A 20,813-nucleotide genomic window follows, 5' to 3' on the forward strand; every position below is an offset into this window, starting at 1 on the left:
AACTGAGCTGGACGATAACATCACGGTTTTCTCCAGAGCAGCTATAAATGAACTAAAATTACAACAAAAATGAACCATCACTGAAATTACTTAAGCTGGACTGTGACGCTATTTTCTTCTAGAAACAAACTTTGTTGCATTATTTTCCTATTATCTATGTAAAGCTGCTTTGAAACAATCTGTATTGTAAAAAGCGCTAAATAAAAATAGGTGTTCTCTGGCAAGTGTTACTCTCCTTCGATCTCTAGTGTCTCCCTCGTGTTCTCCAGCGTCTCCTTGGATCCTTCGCCATGTTGTAGTTGTTATTTAGCATTGGGGTAGGATTAAGGGATGTAGAATATGGCCATGTAGAAGAAGGCATTAATATCTGCTTTATACACAGCCAATATGCTAGTAATATGCAAGCTAATGAGCAAAGTTAATAGTGAGAATTGGTCCCAAAACTAAAGTGTTACCCATTTAAAAATGTTATATATTAAATGTTAAATACTAACCAGAACCAGATAAGCCCATGTTAAGAAACAATGTGCCTATTATTTAGGACAGGGTGACGAACAGATTGCTTTTAGGCAGTGTGACCCTCCCCAGCCCAGTCGCAAACTGACAAGAAAAACAAGAGAAAAAAAAACCAGGTTAATTAGGTGTGTTGCTTTTAAAGAGAAGTTAAAGAAAAGAGCATGGAATTTTTTTTTTTTTTTTTTTTTTTTTTAAAAGGTTCATCTAGTTGTTTCCTGTAAGTTAGGTCACAAGCTTTTCTTGTTGTTGTGAAGCAGTGAGGAAACATTTGTTGAGACATCATCAGCAAACAGAACAGTGTTTTGTAATCTGTGTAATTTGTAAGATGATGTAAAATTAACAACCGTACATTTAATCAAACACTGCTGTAATACCGTAAATTATTCTCTGCTTAGTTCTTTCTTTGTTCACGTTTCAGTTTCAAGAGCAGAATCTGTGCTACTGGTCAAAAGTTTGGAATCATTACGATTTTTAAATGTTTTTTTTTTTTAAAGTCTCTAATGCTCACCAAGGCTGCATTTATTTGATCAAAAATACAATAAAAACAGTAATATTGTGAAATATTATTACAATTTAAAAAATAACAGTTTTCTATGTGAATATATTTTAAATGTTATTTATTCCTCTAATTTGCTGAATAATGCAGTAAAAGAAATGCAGTCTTAGTGAGCATAAGACACTTTTTTTCATAAAAAAAAAAAAATCCAAACTTTTGAATGGTAAAGTAAATATATATAAGACATATGCTGTACGATTTGAGTTTATTCTTACAAATAGTTTTAAATGAACTTGTCATAAACATTTGTACAGCATTTTTACAATATTCCATTCCTTTTCTGTGTCTTTTATGACTTTAAAATAGAGATCCCAGTCCAGCAGTGTGAAAAACTCTTGAAGCACAATTGGGAAATATTTAACAGCACAGCACTTAAGCCTGTTTTGTTGGATTCAAAGTACTAGGGATCACAAGGTCTGTCCCTTTTCCTTAGTTGCAGTTTTCTGCTGACTGTAGTATGTGTATGTCCTGCCGGAGCACGGCTCTCCCTACACAACACACAGACTAACAGACATGTACGGCAGCAGTAGCAGTCTCAAGACTCCCACAAGTCCCCAAGAAGAGGACAAAGGAGAAGGAAAGGTCTATGGGAATGTCTTTGCGGAACTGGAATCAGTAGACCTGCCCCTAGGAACGAGTTTAAGGTAAAGACTGTTTTTTATGGATGCATTGCGTTACCATATGGAACGTTTATGATTTAACATTAATAGTGTTTTTTTATGGATGCATTTTCAAATTGGGGAAACCAAATTGTGAAGGTTTAAAGGGATAGTTCACCCAAAAATGAAAATTAGCCCATGATTTACTCACCCTCAAGCCATCCTAGGTGTATATGAAAAAAAATGTCCAGGCTCTCCCAAGCTTTATAATGGCAGTGAATGGCCATATATTTTTTTTAAGTTCATCAAAGTGCATCCATTCATGATAAAAGTGCTCCACACACTCTGGGGAGTTAATAAAGGCCTTCTGAAGCGAAGCGATGTATTTGTGTAAGAAAAATATCCATATTTAAAACTTTATCGACTAAAATAACTAGCTTCCGGCAGATGGCCGTACGCATCGATTTCCATAAAAAGTAACAAAGTAATGCAGTTAGTTACTTTTTCTAAAGGGAATAACTCTTTAAAAGTCAGTGTGCTGATAAGGGAAATAAACAGAACCATTTGCTAATAGAGTCATAGCACAAAATGTAAAATTATTCAAAGAGGCAATGGTGTTATGACAATTTAGTTGAATAACTGAATAAAGAATAACAGACAAAGCAGAATCCCAGTAAAAGCGATTAATCTGAAAGGTACATTTATTCTACAGACCATTACTCCCGTCTTCAATGTCACATGATCCTTCAGATATCATTCTAATATGCTGATTTGCTGCTCAAGAAATTTCTTTTTATTATCATTGTTGATTTATTTATTTATTTTTTTGCTTCAAATGTTTGGGGGGGTTAGTGTTTTAAATAATGATATTTTCATCAAGCAAGGATGAGGTCTAATTTTATCTTTTCATTTCAAAATATTGTTTTTCCCCCACAAATCTAAAACCATCAATGTTTCCACAAATCCCACATTAACAAATAGACAAAAAAAACATTAGAATTTTGATTTGATACTTTAATGCCATAGAACATTTTCCAGAGACACTACATGCCTACCAATTAACCTCAATCTTTTTGACTAACTAAATCTTACAAAAGTTGTTTTAATATTCAGATGAAATGACAAAATTAATCCATTCATTCATTCCATTGTTGAGATTAGACTTTGTGACATCTACGGTCAAGAGAAAAGATGCACACATTTTTATAAGGTTCCAGCCAGACTGGCGCAGACTGGCTCCCCCTGTCGGCGGACTCGTGTTACTGCATCTCTCTCGGCATTGTCACAAATGAACACTGTGACGATTAGAGCCAACATGGCGGAGAGCGAGAGCTTGGAGACTATCACCGAACATGAACGAATATTACAGGAGATCGAGAGCACGGACACGGCGTGTGTGGGGCCGACGCTACGGTGAGAGATGTGCATCATCTGCTCTTATTTAAGCTTCAGATGGTGATGTGATGTTTTCTCATGTCTAATGGATGGAAAGCAGGCCTTTGTTTGCTAAAGATGCAGCTCAGCAGGACTTTGCCATTGCTGATAAAGCTATAAAATAAAGTGATGACCGATTCGATATGATTTTGTGTTTTTCCACATGAATGATTTGAATGGTCGCTGTATGCTGTCCTGACACTAATTCAAACACACACACGTTCAATGACACAGGCTGTTGACCGCCGTCATTCAGCTAGTAATGAAGATGTTATGTGTGCAATATTTGTCATAATGTGCCATGACATGTCTGTCTGCCTATCTATCTGTCTATCTATCTGTCTGGTGTTGTTGTGATTTAATAATATAAGATGTAAACATCTGAGGTGAAGCAGCACAGGCCCAGTGACGGTCTCACTGCATTATGGATATGATGGAGCTGTTGACAGGTGGAAAGCTCGGAGCAAAATAGCTTTAGTTTTTCCAAATGGACAGCTGTCAGATTAAATACTCCAGTATACACTCTATTTCCTTTTTCCAAACACATTTCAAGTACGGAAGAATGAAAGCTGACGAAATATGGGTGGGTGTGGCGTTAGCAAATGAGTCTGGGTTGAGCTGGATATTAATATTCTGCTCTTAGCTCAGCTGTAACGTTAGCTGGATCATTTCAGTAGAAATCATTATGTCACTCACAATTTGATGATTTCAGCACATTTGGATGTCATCATGACATATTCGGCTTGACTATTTCAGTAGAAATCATGATTTCATGATGATGCTTTTATATTCCAGTAGACATTTGCTACATGCTGCCATGACATCTTTGGTTTCATGATTTCTTATAAAGTATTGATTTCAGAAGCATTCAGCTACATCCCATATCGAGTTAAAATTATTTCTGATAAAATTGATTTTGTTAGCACCCAGATGTATTCTATTATGACGTCTTTGGCTTTATGATTAAAAAAAATTAAATAATAATAATTATGTTGGTAGCATTCAGCTATTTCCCATCATGACATCTTTGGCTTATGATTTCTAAAATAAATAAATAATCATGATTGTGGAAGTGCTTAAATGTATCCTGTCATGACATTTTTGGCTTCATAATTTTTGAAAATATTATGATTTCGGTAGCGCTCAGCTGGATCCCATCATGTCATCTTTGGCTTTATGATTTAAAAAACAACAACAACATGATGTCAGTAGTGCTCAGCTGCGTTTCGTCATGACGTCTTTGGCTTTATGATTTCTTATGAAATCATGATTTCTGTAGTGTTCAGCTGGATTCCATCATGACATAATGCTTTATGAATTCTTAAAAAAAGTATTTCTTTTATCGCTCAGCTGTTACCATTCATGAGATTTTTTGGCTTTATGATTTTTGATAAAATCATGATTTCGGTATAGCACTTCAGTTGCTAAATCATGAATGATGACATCTTTGACTTGATTTTTATTTCATTAGCCTAATATTTGTGATGTTGTGAATCATGATCTTGACATGACTTTTTGTTAATTTTTTTTATTCCAGTGGAGCATGGCTGTATCCCATCATGAGACTGTTAGCTTTAGTCGTTATGATTTTTGTAGCACTCTGCTGCATCTCATTGTGAGGCCTTTGGCTTGATCATTACAGTAGAAATTTTCAGCTGACTGGATGCTCTTATCTGAATATTGTCAGAAAACTCAGTAACCCTTTTGGCCATAACTTAAGCTTCTGGAAGCCATAATTCACTTTGCAATTTGTTGTGGCAACAGAAGGTCTAGATGGCTCATATTACACAGTTGTGACGATAGTGAGAGATTCATTCATTTGAATGTTAACCAAAGCAGCTGTTGAAAAAGGCCTCCAGAATGCAGATCTTCAGGACATGCAAATTTGTCGACATTCCAGCTTGTTTATCATGTCCTGAGGCCACACGTTCTTTACTGACATTCACACTGATCATTACCAGTACGACAGCTGTATTTTCTCATTCCACAGATATTATCAAGTCTTTGAAGGAAAGCTTCACCTGCTGTTAATAATTTCACCTTGCAAGCTCAAAGGTGTGCAGGGAAAGTGCTTTATCGTGATGTGCCTCAGCTTTTCCACTTGGTTGCAATTGTTTGGCAGTCAGTTTGATTAAAAAAAGGGGATTCTGGAGCAACTGATTTTTCCCACTGAATCAGTCATATTAGATTAAAATGAATTCTTCATATTTTTTATTTATTTCATGACTAAAAAGGTCAAATGCCGACCATAACTATCAAGTAAAAAGTTATGTAAAGACATGTCATGTAAGTGATAATGTACATCCGTCCTGATCACCCTGTCAGGGTTTATTCTGAAATAACAACCGACTGGATGTACATTATCCCGCTTATTACACGGCTACTTGCCACATAAGTAAATAAAAACATGTCTCGAGATTTTTTTTTTTTTTTTTCACTGTATGTCATGTTTTTAAATGCAAAAGAAGTACTCTGTGATCGGTGCTTCGGCTCTTTGTGTTAAACTATGCATAAATACATCATGGTGCTGTTATGTTCATAATAATTGTTTGTAAATTATATTTGATTTATGAACATAAGTTTATACGTTATGCACTTTTTTACAGACAGTTATTTCATTGAATAAACAAACAATTCAATGCAGTGCATTGATATTTTGCTCATTGCGCTCTCTTGTGGCCTCAGGAGACAAACCAAAAGCTTTTTTTCCGCAAACTGAAATTATTCCATTTAAATTTGAATATAATCCGAAAAACCTTGACAAACCTTTTTGAATATTTTCAGGTTTGGTTACATTGATGGATGGATAGAAACCTAGGTTTCATTTAAAATATCATAATTTGTGTTTTGAAGATTAATCTGTGGATTTGAAATTTGGATTGACGTGAGGGTGAATAAATGTAGACAGAGTAAAAATATTTGGGTGAACTTTAACCCAAATATTTGTTTGCTGCCATCATCAAGCAGCTTTCTCCATACTTTTCCATTACTTCAGCCATTTAATTTAGAGATTAGCCTATCTATAGAAACCTGTAATAAATGTCACTTGGTATGTGTTTTTATGACCACAACCACATGTGCTGTGTTCTCTGTCAGAAACCTGGGTGTGGTAAACCATCTAGTCTTAAAGCAACACCAAAGATTATTTTGTACCTTAAAATAATGTTTCCAAAATCGTTTCAGTTGTTCATCAACTCGTAACAGGGTGAACGGCACTTCTGCATTCGCTTTGCGACCCTCTATCGCAGGGAACGACAACAAAACTGGCCCGCCAGCAATATTTTCTGGCCCGCCGGATTATTTTGGAAGTCCTAAATGCTGCACAAAACTCTTCCAATACTTGAGAAAAGCCGTAGTCGCGCGGCGATTTCACCGCCGCATACTGTGTGAAACGCACATAGGGAATCATGCGGCACGGGATTACATTTTAAAGTATAACTGTGCGTTCACACCGGACGCGAACAGCGCCTCAAATTCGCGCCTGCCACGTCTAGTTATACGCTTGACCACTTTGTGTGAATTCGCGCGTCAAAAGACGGTAGCGGTCAGAACTCTGGTGTACTTTGGACTGAGCGGGCGGTCTGACTGACAATAGCCCACTCCCGACATCTTTTGACAGCGTATCCGCACTTAATTCTGACCAGAGCTACACTAGCTCTGAGGAGCTGTTTGGTACTGAAACCATTGTCAGTCAACAACATTCTTTTTTTGCAAGGATGTTTGAAATAGTTCGGTAGAAAATAGCCTACTTCATTTGTCAGTAGGGCAATATGATTTTCGTTTATGTTGCTTTGAAATTTGAGTGATAGGCTTTGTCCTATTCAATTTATGTTATTTATATTTCATAAATTTTTCCTGTGGCATTTTTTTTCTCTGCTGACAGTACAATGTTAAAATAGCCTAATATTTATATTGTCACGAACCCAATTTTTGTATAGCATTTATAATTATTATAGGCTACATAATCTCCTCCTTTCCGTTAGAGACATTTGAATGTGAGATTATGGAAACGAGATCTACATTTTGCGGACCCCTCAGGTCGGGAAATAAAGCGGGTGAACACAGAGTGTAGCCTATTTTAAGCGGTTGCTGAATAGAACCTTGTGGGAGCGGGACGGAAAAAAACAGTCCCGCGCAGACCTTCTTAAACCTTAGGTGTGTATGTGTGTGTCCCGAATAAAAAATAATAATAAAAAAAGGAATAAAGTTCAAAAGTCGGACTGTAAGCGAATGAGGCATGATTGCTATTCACACCTTTATTAAAATGGCTATAATCTGTTACCACAATAGTAGGCTACTTGATCTGTTTAAAATGATTTCCTTGATATATCATGCCTAAGGTGTTAAATTCAAAATCAAAATTAAAATTTGTCTAATCCAGTAATTATTTTTTTCTATTTTTGATCTGAGCACAATCAGAAAATCAGAAATTCGTTTTTTTCATTTTAGTTCAGGAAATAAATAATGGAAAAACAAGTCGTTTTTCATCTTTTTATTTTGGGTTTTAATTTGAAAAAAACGATTGAACGAATGATCCGGACCCATTGAACGGACCCATTATATTCCGCAATTATAGGCCTACAGTATAGAGTATTTAATTTGTATCCATAGGCCTACTCTGTGTAGCTGGCCCGCCATCTACTGGTTAAAAAAAATAATTGGCCCGTGGCCAAAGTTACTTGCCGACCCCTGCTCTATCGGCTATAACCGCACTATGCAAGTTTGCCAGATCGGGTAGCGGATCTGTAGTTCGAATGAGACATAAGAAACTACAAATTTGACTTGCTTTACGGCAAGCATTACAATAGCAAAAGCAAGCAATGTCATTATTTTGTTTTTCTTCGTTTCTGATGTCGCAATACATCATACTTTCATAAAATCATGCAACATACTCTACCTTGTCTGTGGACATCGTTATTTCCAAAGCCGGTGCTGGATAAACAAATAGCGTGCATGCGACGGTAGGCTAAATTATTTACGACAGCAGTAATGGACAATTCCGCTTCCAACCTGTAGGGGGACCGAAGAGGGAAAGAGCTTTGATGTTGCTTTAAACGAGAACACTGTTCACGTTTACATGATGTTTCAGAATGATGCTTTTTGCAAGAACCCTGGAATAACCTTATTTCCTAAGCTTATATTGGTAAATGTAAACACAGTGAATGACACTCATTCAAGCTTGTGTTACAATAGGGTTTAGTTTGGTTTCATTAACTACCCTGTGGCAGATGTATAATGTTCTATGTTTTGTGTTTGAGCCGTAAGTGAAGAGGCTTGACTTTTACTCGCTCTGTGTTTGTGTTTCCTTCAGTACCTCCTGGCAGTTGTCCGGAACTTGCTGCTCTTTGGTCTGTTGAATTCAATAACAGGAAGGAGGAAACTCATTGTGACCATGGTCCTGCTAATAGTAGTTCTGTGTGCGTGTGTGCAGATTCGTAGAAAGGATATCCCATTACGGGGTGTAATATGACCTTCTGAAAGGCAGTGGAAGTGGGTACCGATTTTAGAAAGCTTTGCGTGTTTTCAGTAGAAAATCGCCCTCAGCATTTTCCATCTGGGTGGCAGGAAAAGGCAGACAAGGTAACCGCACAGGGGATGCATATAAAAAAAAAAATAGGGCAAACTGTTTTGTAAAGCTGAATACATCTTTACAATACAAGCAGAGTTTTCATTTCAGCGTTTGGGCCAGTAATTCCACCTAGCTAGGGTTGTCAAATGTTTGCTTGCTATGCTGTCGAAATACTTACATTTGATACAGTGGGTACGGAAAGTATTCAGACCCCCTTCAATTTTTCACTCTTTGTTATATTGCAGCCATTTGCTAAAATCATTTAAGTTCATTTTTTTTCCTCATTATTGTACACACAGCACCTCATATTGACAGAAAAACACAGAATTGTTGACACTTTTACACATTTATTAAAAAAGAAAAACTGAAATATCACATGGTCCTAAGTATTCAGACCCTTTGCTGTGACACTCATATATTTAACTCAGGTGCTGTCCATTTCTTCTGATCATCCTTGAGATGGTTCTACACCTTCATTTGAGTCCAGCTGTGTTTGATTATACTGATTGGACTTGATTAGGAAAGCCACACACCCGTCTATATAAGACCTTACAGCTCACAGTGCATGTCAGAGTAAATGAGAATCATGAGGTCAAAGGAACTGCCTGAAGAGCTCAGAGACAGAATTGTGGCAAGGCACAGATCTGGCCAAGGTTACAAAAAAATTTCTGCTGCACTTAAGGTTCCTAAGAGCACAGTGGCCTCCATAATCCTTTAATGGAAGACGTTTGGGACGACCAGAATCCTTCCTAGAGCTGGCCGTCCGGCCAAACTGAGCTATCGGGGGAGAAGAGCCTTGGTGAGAGAGGTAAAGAAGAACCCAAAGATCACTGTGGCTGAGCTCCAGAGATGCAGTCGGGAGATGGGAGAAAGTTGTAGTAAGTCAACCATCACTGCAGCCATCCACCAGTCGGGGCTTTATGGCAGAGTGGCCCGACAGAAGCCTCTCCTCAGTGCAAGACACTTGAAAGCCTGCATGGAGTTTGCTAACAAGACTCCAAGATGGTGATAAATAAGATTCTCTGGTCTGATGAGACCAAGATAGAACTTTTTGGCCTTAATTCTAAGTGGTATGTGTGGAGAAAACCAGGCACTGCTCATCACCTGTCCAATACAGTCTCAACAGTGAAGCATGGTGGTGGCAGCATCATGCTGTGGGGGTGTTTTTCAGCTGCAGGGACAGGACGACTGGTTGCAATCAAGGGAAAGATGAATGCGGCCAAGTACAGGGATATCCTGGACGAAAACCTTCTCCAGAGTGCTCTGGACCTCAGACTGGGCCGAAGGTTCACCTTCCAACAAGACAATGACCCTAAGCACACAGCTAAAATAACGAAGGAGTGGCTTCACAACAACTCCGTGACTGTTCTTGAATGGCCCAGCCAGAGCCCTGACTTAAACCCAATTGACCCTTCGCAAAGACCCGCCCCCCTTAGTTACTGTCGCTATGCCCGACAAGCTACGCTGCTCTCACGCCACACCATGTTCTCACGCAGTGAAAAATACATCGCGGAGCAGAGAGGAGACTGACAACACGCTGACAGACAGGACGGACCAGGTTACTTTTCGGTTACTTTTGATATTAAACATATTAAACAAAGTCTCACCTTTCAAATTTGGTCATTTTTTAAAAGAAATTGAAACGATACATACCGTTTTGTGGCTCTTAAATGTGTCTGACAGATCGCTGTAGAGCATCAGTTAAAGCTGCTCGTGAACCGATCATCTCTTCCTTCTAGTTAATTTATAGCATCAAATAAACATGAATGAACATAAGAAGGAATGTTGTTTTAACCGCGGAAAGGCGTCAGTACAGTTCAGATTCTCCCATGTTAATCTGCTATCTCTCCTGACTGCTTTGTCGGACAAAATGGCGGATGGTGGATTATGATTGGTTAGATCGCCTGTCAATCAAGCTCCCTGCGAAGGGTCAATTGAGCATCTCTGGAGAGACCTGAAAATGGCTGTCCACCAACGTTTACCATCCAACCTGACAGAACTGGAGAGGATCTGCAAGGAGGAATGGCAGAGGATACCCAAATCCAGGTGTGAAAAACTTGTTGCATCTTTCCCAAAAAGACTCATGGCTGTATTAGATCAAAAGGGTGCTTCTACTAAATACTGAGCAAAGGGTCTGAATACTTAGGACCATGTGATATTTCATTTTTCTTTTTTAATAAATGTGCAAAAATGTCAACAATTCTGTGTTTTTCTGTCAATATGGGGTGCTGTGTGTACAATAATGAGGAAAAAAAATGAACTTAAATGATTTTAGCAAATGGCTGCAATATAACAAAGAGTGAAAAATTTAAGGGGGTCTGAATACTTTCCGTACCCACTGTATATGTTGAGCGTGTCGACACAATGGCCAATCAGAGGTGTTTAAGAATCCGTTCAACAGAGCTCAAAAATGCTAGAGGGAAATGCTGGGTTTGTCACGTTTTTTTAAATTTCAGTACTGACTCTACAGTCAGACAACGAATACAGTCAGTCAGGCGATCCACACTCCAATCCAGAAGAAGCGCACACGGTATATAACGCTGTTTGCTAACCGCCACAACAGGAAAAAGAGCAGAAGACAAAGTGATGTGCTGTGTTCGAAATCGCCCCCTATACCCTCATTCACTATTCCCTACCTACATTACTCCACTAATATAGTCCACTTGAAGGAGTGAATGAAAATGAGTGAGTGAATTCGGACACTGAGTGCGCCGGAAGGGCTGTCGCTTTTGCATAGTTTGTGCTTGATGTTTAATAATGAATTGAAACGTAGCAAACTTGCAGCTCCAGTAGTAATGAAAAGATTGATCAATTAAAAAGGAATTTATACCTGTATGATATTACGCTGGACCAGCGCAGTTTGTTTGGTCAGTTTGGAAAATGGATGGATGATTGATTCCGCTGCGGCGCCATATCCTGACGAGACGCGGGAATTCATTCAGCGCTCGACTCTCACAGTTCATTATGGGTATTCTATAGCCGTTGGACGTACATCAGTTGTACAGTTGTTATAGGCTCTTGGCACGATCGCTTCCGCGTTTTGTCTCAGCCCGCCCAGTTACATCGCGTGCAGCGTCGGAAGCCGTTTTTGCATTCGGTGGAGATAATGGTGAATTACACTCGCTGTTTACAAGAACTTCCAGAGGTTAACGTGAATGATGTTAACAATATTGTGAGGCAGTTAGCTGTCACACCTAAGAGTAAGAAAGAGAAGGGCTTTAAATTATATACTTCGAGCTACATCGACAACTTTGAGGGTGAGTAATCTCTCATATCATGCGAAATCTGACTAGCGAATCGGTTTCTAAAATCGCGGTCTCCGTTTCTGAGAAAATTAATAGTTTTGCTGCTAGTACACTTCTCTACTGGAAATACGTCAGCAGCGTTCGTGCATAGAGCGTATTGCGGTGCATTGGGATTGAACGAGTACACTCAGTATCCACTATGGTTTCGGACACCACTACAAATGGCTGTCCCCTCAAATAGTGCCCTATTTAAGGGTATATGGGGTGATTTCGGACACAGCCATGATCTATGCACCAACCCAAAACAAGAGTTCAGATGGCATGCAAGAACTTGCTAGTAGCCTATATGCTGAGTTTCGATTCATTTTTGTGACGTGCTCCACAAACTTAATCGAAAGGAAACCGGAACGGCAGAAAGCGGCATCCTGTTTGTTTTCTTTATTTTTACAAAAGCACAATGTTTTTTTTTTTTTTTTTTTTTTTTTTCAGTTTCGAATGACGACTTAATCTTATCTGTATAACCATAAATGGAGTATTTTAAGTTTTACAATGAGACAAAATCATTTGAGATTGTGCCGATTTGTGTCGTGGAAGTCAGTGATTAAATATGTGATTTTCTCTGCTTGCAGTGCGTCAGTCACGCTTGCCAGGAGAGTGAATGAGAACAAACACACAGCTTTATCGAATCATGTCATCAATTAGTTAATCGAACACGGGTGCGCACCAAAAGTGCTAGTGTGAAAGCACCCTATGTCATTCCCAATACTTCATGGGATTGTTGTTCTTTCCCTCATTAATCCATGAAGTACACAGTCTTTTATCTTTTTTGTCTGTTCCAATTTCAAATACTTTTTGCCTAAAATTAAAGTTTATGTTAAAAGTCACCTCGTATCTGGTTGGTTTGGTTCATGACTTATGACGCTTTAACAAAGACTATTTTTAAATCTCAATGGGAAAAATGAAAGGAAAAAGTTCTTAGTGGACGGGCTCTAATGCACTCCATTGACCAGTTTGAGCTGCATGAGCAGAAGCCGAAACAGTGAATGAACACCCGGTAAACTAAAAGTAGGCCTACTTTACAGAAGGTTCATTGAGAACCAAACACATCTTATATGAGATATATTGGATATATACACAACCTAAACTTAATCTTAAAGAATTCACATTGTTGAATATATTGTTTTCAAAACAAAGATAGTTTTCATATTTTTGTTGGCACATGTAAATGTGTGTTTGTACAGTATATGGAGTACAGCTGACTAAAAATGAATGAATTTGACAACTTAATTTAAAAGGCTAATTTCGTTAAACAACAAACATTGACAAAAACTAGAAATAAACATAATCTGTTTGGTTTAAATTCTTTGCCCCCTTGTGGACCATTGGAAAAAAAATCTGGTGTTCACTCATCATATCCTCTATTCAAATAGAAAATAGATTTATGGAAAAATTTTGTGAACATGAAACTGGTTTCTCATCCCTGCTAGTAGCCACTCAAAACATCCAAGCAATTGCATCACATTGTGGTAAAATTCACTCAGAACTAGCAACATTGTGTAGTTGTGCCATTTTAAAGGGATACTCCACTTTAAAATGAAAATTCTGTCATCATATACTCACCCTCATGCTGTTTCAAAACTGTATGAATTTCTTTCTTCTGCTGAACAGAAAGGAAGATATTTAGAAGAAATGGAAATGGTTAGAAGTCTCATTGACTTCCATAGTAGGAAAAAAATATACTATGGAAGTCAATGAGACCAGAAACTGTCTGGTTACTGATATTCTTCTAAATATTTCTGTTCAGCAGAAGAAATAAATTCATAAAGGATTGAAACAACATGAGGGTGAGTATATGATGACAGAATTTTCATTTTAAAGTGGAGTATCCCTTTAAAGGTTGTTTAAACAGTCCATTCACAGTCTAGACGTTGAGGCTGTGTTGCCAATGGCAACCTGGATTTCATCCGAACCTTCTTCTTGGCATCAGATAGATAGAGCCAGCTGGCGGTTCTACTAGCCGTGAGCCGTCCAATTCTTAGCTAATGTGTTATTATGAATATCTTTATTTTTGTCTGTAGTTTTGGTTGAGATCATTTGATGCAGTTTGTTTCATATGACCCCATGCTAATTGCTGCCACTGTTCAGATGCTTCATTTCCCATGTCATTTCCTCATGAAATAGTTTCAAAGCAAGTTCTACCTCTGACACAAACAAACCTGTGAACAGAGGAAGCACCTGCTTCTACAGGCTGAGACTCACATCAGAGTCATAGAGAGACAAACCATTTACCTTGTCTGAATGGGTCTTTGAACAAATGTTCAGTTTATTATTCTCATCATGATTCATAATGTTTTGTAATGAGTTCCTTTGTATTTTCAGTTACGGCAGTCACCGCTATAAAAGGAAGCAAATGAATAGCAGAACTTTGTTAGCCTCACACCATGTCACCACACTTTGTTCTTCTTATTTATCTTGTATTTTAAAGTGCCCCCATTTAGCTTTTTCGGATATGCCTGCCATGTCATTTGTACTATAGCTCTTTATGAATGTAAAAGGTCTGCAAAGTATAAAAAATCAGAGAACTGCCTAATTCCAGTCTCACTTCCTGCAAAACCTACGTAGGTTTGCAACAAGTTTGCACAATGCCAGCTAGGGCTGCTCGATAATGGGAAATTATTTTTGGTATTAAAATATTGAAATCACAATTATTTAACACGATTATTGGTAGGCTATATGATAGTGCTGCACGATTAATCGTATCGCAATCGCGATGTCAAGCCTACGCGATTATATGACGCAAAATGCTGCGATTTTATATTAAATAAACAAATTGGCGCTGTTAACGCAATTAACGCAGCATCTGTTAATTTTTGGCATCCTTTGGCTAGTATTATATGATCCCGCTCTAATTCATGCAAATGCTTTTAAACCATTCATGCGCGATAAGACAAAAAAGAACGCTCTGTCAGTGAATGTCCTCCTGACACACACACACACACATACACACGACCCACAGATAGACGCGCGCCAGTATCATACAGACAGCGCACCAGTATCAAGTTCTCTTTAGCTGTAGAACGAACAACACACATGTATGCCAAAATGAACGCGCTGCCTGTGAATGTCCTGACTGTGACACACAGAAAGACTCGCGCTAATATCGTGCGTGCGCACAAAACAGCATGCCAGAATACAGTTCTCTTTCGAGCTTGAATGAACAATAACACACACAATTATGCCAAAATGTCTTTTTGTCGAGTATCTTCATAACATAAGAGTAGTCTTATGATGAACGTGAAGAGTTGTGACTCGTGAGAGAATGAGGCGCGTGTGAGATCCGCGTCTCTGACAGCAGCAGCTGTGCCCGGTTGCATAAAGCACCTTAAGTGTAATTTTCCCTTAAGTTCGCCCTTATGTTTCCCTTAAACCTAAGGGTGTTGCAGAAAAAACCCTTAAGTGTTACTTAAGGGTTTCTTTAAGTGAAACGTCATAAACACTTAGAATTTCCCTATGCTGTTTTTTCACTTAAGTAATCCCTTAAAAAGCGTTAAGTGTTGCATAATACAACAGAATGAAATTACATTAACATAACGTTAAAGGGATACTTCAGGATTTAGCATTAAGCTTTGTATTAGTAGAAAACCTGTAGTATTTTCGAATTACCGTGCTTTCCACCCTCATATCCCCCTGAGAGGAGAGATTTATGTATTTTTTGTCTGGAAAAAATCCTCAGATGACACAAAAATCGTCATTTTGCGTCATCGGATGATTTTTTGGCCAAAGGCTAAAGACTACAGCCAGTAGTAGGGGCTGTTCTGCATGTTTTCAACCCGCCCATAGAGGGTGGGATCTAGCCTAACTCACAGAATGTACACATAGTGTCAGCCGTCTTTCTTTGGAAGCTAAGCTAGCAGGCTCTTGTTCTGTGGAGAAAGCTGAGTAGTAGGGGTTACCATCCTCTTTTTCCCGGACATGTCCGGCCGTCGAGATCGTCCAAAATGTCCGGGATTCGGCTTTCTGCAGTCGCCATTAATTGTTTACATGCACACCTTTTGTTTGTCTAACTGAATTCATTCCGATTGGTGAATCTGAATGTAGTGTTTACATGAACGCTAAACAAGTGATCGGTTGATGTGCGTTTTAACATTGCTAAGAAAATTCCCGCTCCTCCGTGAGAGATACGAGACCGGTGGTGCGTCTCACAGGTGTCGCTCATCAATAATCACGACACCGATCTCGTCCTGCTCGCCACAGTAAACATAATAAATGCCGACTGTAGAACGCAAAAGCCGAATCCCGGACATTTTGGGCGATCTCGAAATCCCGGGCAGACTTGTCACGGAGACTCATTAGTAGCCTAGACTTTGTGTTTAACTACTGCGCTCTCTTACCGGTAGGTGTGGCTTGGGAGTGGCTTCCTAGGGCAGTGAAGCAAGTGCATTCTGGGAGTTGTTGTCTTTCATCCACATAAGCCAAAAATACATTTTCTGGCTTTTCTCAGTCTAGAAAGCTCCAAATTTAAAAATAATTTCACATTTCTTCTACATAAATGACCCATTTTAAATACACATTCATCTTTCCAGAGGTGTAGTATCCCTTTAATGACAGAGTGCATCAGGTATTAGGCTGCTGTCACTTTAAGAGCGAATGCACAGATTCAATATAATGTTACACACAACTGTGTACGCTTATTTAAGATATAACCCACAGTGTTATATCTCTACTCGCTTATACAAAGCCCATTTGCTTATCCGCATTCGGCTCCGTCTCAGAGCGTTCACACAGAAAGCCGCCTGGGGAACAGTAGCAGTTTCCATCACAGATTTGTGCTAAACTTTTGCGATATTTTTTAAATGTCGATAAAAAACTATTGTGAAATGAACTATTGCGTTTCCATTAAGCGTTGTTATGCGACTAAAGCATAATTTTATTCTCTCTCGTGATAAGTCATACTAAAAATCATGGCAACGGATGTTAGTAGGTTTAAGTATATCACAGCCACTGCTCTAGCCATTATTTTTAATCGAAGGAGACGTAGGTGTGTTATCCAAGTATTAATGACAAGGAAAGCTTGGGAGCGGCAACGTATGAGGTGTTTCTCCCTCCTATCTGTTCGAGGTCTTGATAAATTGTGGCATTTCTTTGTTTTTTAGAATCCAGTAGAAAGAAAGATCGACTTTTACGTAGGCCAGGTGACCTGTAAATGCGGGGGAATTTTTTTTCTATTGTAGTTTTGCGAAATATTGTTTTTTCGAATTGCCTGGAAAACCACCTCATGTGAGCGTAAAAACTTTTTTGCGATATATATAATAGTTTTTACAAAATTGACGTGTTTCCATTGGGCCTATTTTCAATTCGCAATTTCAATTTGCGCAATTTGAAGGGTAATGGAAAATCAGCTAGTGTCTCTTTTGTGGCTTAATGCGCTTTTAATACCACTGTTTAATATCAAACACGTTCCATAGTTTAGCAGCAGGAGACTGCATTTTACAACACTCACTTATTTGGCTGGGCTTTTAGGGAGGAAAGAAAGGTGTGCTGGACGGAATGTGGCAGTGACACCGTAATCTTAAACATTTGTTCACAAAATGTATTCTTTACCTCCATGAGCTCATTGTTTCTGCCCTTAATTAATACGCTGTTAAATTAATACATTGTTAGCTAACTGTGTGATATATATGTACATTTCTGAAATGTATAACTTGGACACAATCATCTCTGATAACAGATCACTCTAAAATGTAATGTAGACCCATGCACTTTCTGTAAAGTTTCTTTGAAACGATGTGTATTGTGAAAAGCGCTATACAAATAAATGTGAATTGAAAATTTAATTGAATGGGCGTTTGATAAAGACAAGAAAACTAATGTATTTTATTTTATGCACACATGATAGGGATATCATTTTAATTGCTTAATTCAATTATTCATTGAAATTGTCAAAAATTGACCGCAATGAGTTTGTGGTGTATTATATACTTCTCCGAAGTATAAAAACACGTTCCCCTTCTGAATGTTGTTGGGACTGTCATATTGTTGGGTCTATTTAATGCATGGCAGTATATTAATGAATTTTAGTGTTTTAAGGTCATCTTTATTACTTATTACATGTGTACATCACTTCTGTCACTTGTGATGAGTAACAGTGTCATGTTCAGTGCTGGTTTGTTTATGCATCGTTCCCTTGTTGCACACTGGGTGGCGCACTTGGAGAACTATTCATGCATCCACCATCCAGCCCCATCTCTAAAGGCAGCTACATTTTCTCATGTATAAAATATATGTCAAAATAAAAAAAAAACATTTAAATGAATGTGTTATTTTAGGATCATTTAAATACTATTATAGTTTATATGTATGTATATTTAAAATTATTTTTTCATTTTATATTTTGCATTTTTAATTTTAGTTCAAGTTTTAGTAATTTCGTTGTCTTTTTTATTAGTTTTTTTTTAGGTCTATAACTTTTATTGTTTTCGTCTATTTTAGTACATCGAGTTTAACTAAAAGAGAATGAGATGTTGCATTGGCAATTATCTAAAATAAAGTAATTGTTGTTTTATTTTATATAACATTTATTTTATTTCAGGTAACAAATGTTTTTTTTATAGTTTGTGTTGTTGTTTTAGTTAACTGTAATAAACCTGCAGTGTACCAAAGGACTTTGTTAAAATATTGTCTTTAACATATTTAATTAATATCTTATATAGATAGAAGGTCTGATATACATTTATAGAAGAAATCATTTTTTCTCTCTCTCAGATTTTTCATGGATCCTCTAATAATGTGTTACAGCCCCCTTTGGGTTATGAATCATGGTAATACCATGGCATTTTATACCACTTTTGTCACACAATCAATTATATTGTGTGATATAATTATACACGCAAATTATACCACACAATCAATCACTAATGGGTAATAAGTCCCAAAAAAAGAGAGTACATTTTGAATGTGCGTTTTGAACATTCTGTTTTGCTTTGAAACAAATAAAATGGTCTGTTCACTGTCTCACATTAATTGTAAATGAGAATTCATGCAGCACTTGTGCAATGTCAGATCCCTTCACACTTCCCGTCTGTGTCAGGAAGTGAGAAGACCCTGAATCATCTTGGAATATTCTGTTCTTCTTCTTCACTGAGAGAGATGGCTCTCTTGGCCATCTGGAGCAGTGAGGAGGGCAAAACACTCTGTGATCTCACAGCACACTGAAGAAGCGGCCCATCTGTTGGCCTCACTTCGCCAGCTCTCCCTGCTGTACACACACTACCACAGCTACTGATACACACATGCTCTGAGACTGAGAACACCACCTGCAGAGTACTGAAGGAGAAGTGTGTGTTATCTGAAGGGGAAACACAAGATATGGACATCAGCGCCAAGTGTGTTTCTCACCCTTTAATCACATTAAAATAATAGGCGTTTTACATTTTCTGAAATGTTTTCTGAAATGTGTGTTGCCATTATCTTTAAAATCCTCATCAAGCATGGATATTTTTACCGTTTGATTAGGTCTGAGAACTGTGAGTGATTGGTTGTATGATTTTCTTGGTGTCATGTTTTGATGTTATTTTATGTTTCTATGTATTTTAGAGTTATTTACTATTTATGCACAGCACTTTGGTCCATTCAAATGGTTTTGAAAGTGCTTTATAAATAAAAGTTGAGTGCTTCTCCATGAAAAACTGTGAAAGTGTATTAATGTTGATGACACATCTCTCTTCATTCATGTAGAATTCTGGGACACTTCGGTGTATCTTTAATGAAGATTTCTTTGTTGTTTGAAACAGTTTAATGTATTAATTTGATGTTTGTTTTATAGATCCGTTTACGATGATCAGCCCAACGCACACAAGAGGTTTATGGAGAAACTTGATGCCAGAATACGCAACCATGACCGAGAGATTGAGAAAATGTGCAACTTCCATCATCAGGGATTCGTGGACGCCATCACAGAACTGCTGAAAGTCCGAGCGGATGCTGAGAAACTGATGGTAGGTGGAAATCATGATCAAATTTATATCAGGGATTAGAAAATATAAGCTATTCATTATTATTGAGAAATAATACATTTTTCCCTGCTATATATTGTGACAATACCATGGTATTATAATAGTTTCAGATGGTAAAATCATGGTACTGGAAAATATACCATTATACTAAACAGAGCTGGTGATAGCTAGAATAACCACAACTATTTAAACTGATTTTTTCTGATGTTGCTCTGATTTTAAATCCTGTTGAAAAGCTTTTTATTAAGTTCCATAGAATCAGCTCAAAATGCTTTGTTAGTTCTTGTGGCATTTTTTACACACTAAAAATGTTGTAATAAGAAATATATGTAGATAATATTACTTATTATTAATTTGTATTTTTAAAATGGTACAAATACACCACTGTTCAAAAGTTTGGGGTCGGTAAGAATTTTTAAATGTTTTTGAAATAAGTCTCTTATGCTTGACAAGAATGCATTTTCTTTCATGAAAAATACAGTAAAACCTGGAATATTTTGAAATAATACAATTTTAAATAAATGTATTTGAGGATATTTAGTATCATTACTCCAATGTCACATGATCCTTCAGAAATCATTCTAATATGTTAATTCACTGCGATTCTTTGATGAATATAGAGTTCAAAAGAATAGCTTTTATTTGAAATAGAAATCTTTTGTAAAATTATAAATGTCTTTACTGTCACTTTTTGATCAATTTAACGTGTCTTTGCTGAATAAGACTAAAAATATTTTTAAAACGTCTTACTGACCCCAAACTGTTGAACGGTAGTGTACTAAAGAAAATAATAGGCTAAGAAATGAAATATTATTCCTTATGTTCATTTAGTGGAAAAACAATGTAAAAAAAAAAACATAATGATTTTTACTGACGTAAGGC

General features: G+C 37.5%; 1 protein-coding gene across 4 annotated transcripts in view; it reads left to right on the forward strand.

Annotated features, from left to right (window-relative positions):
• The first annotated feature begins 1,530 nt into the window (after positions 1-1,530).
• exoc6 (exocyst complex component 6) overlaps positions 1,531-20,813 on the forward strand; it is a 58,144-nt gene continuing 38,861 nt past the window's right edge. For 2 of the 4 annotated variants that reach the window (XM_084135958.1, XM_084135959.1), the window contains exons 1-2: positions 1,531-1,716; positions 19,742-19,913. In XM_084135958.1, the coding sequence (XP_083992084.1) occupies positions 1,586-1,716; positions 19,742-19,913 (303 nt within the window). In that variant the 5' untranslated portion in view covers positions 1,531-1,585. Of the gene's footprint in view, positions 1,717-2,938; positions 3,085-19,741; positions 19,914-20,813 lie in introns of those variants that run through there. The other 2 variants (XM_084135960.1, XM_084135961.1) reach the window with 1 other exon arrangement.

Source organism: Abramis brama, assembly GCF_963993115.1.
Source record: "Abramis brama genome assembly, chromosome: 14".
NCBI classification, from domain to species: Eukaryota; Metazoa; Chordata; class Actinopteri; order Cypriniformes; family Leuciscidae; genus Abramis; species Abramis brama.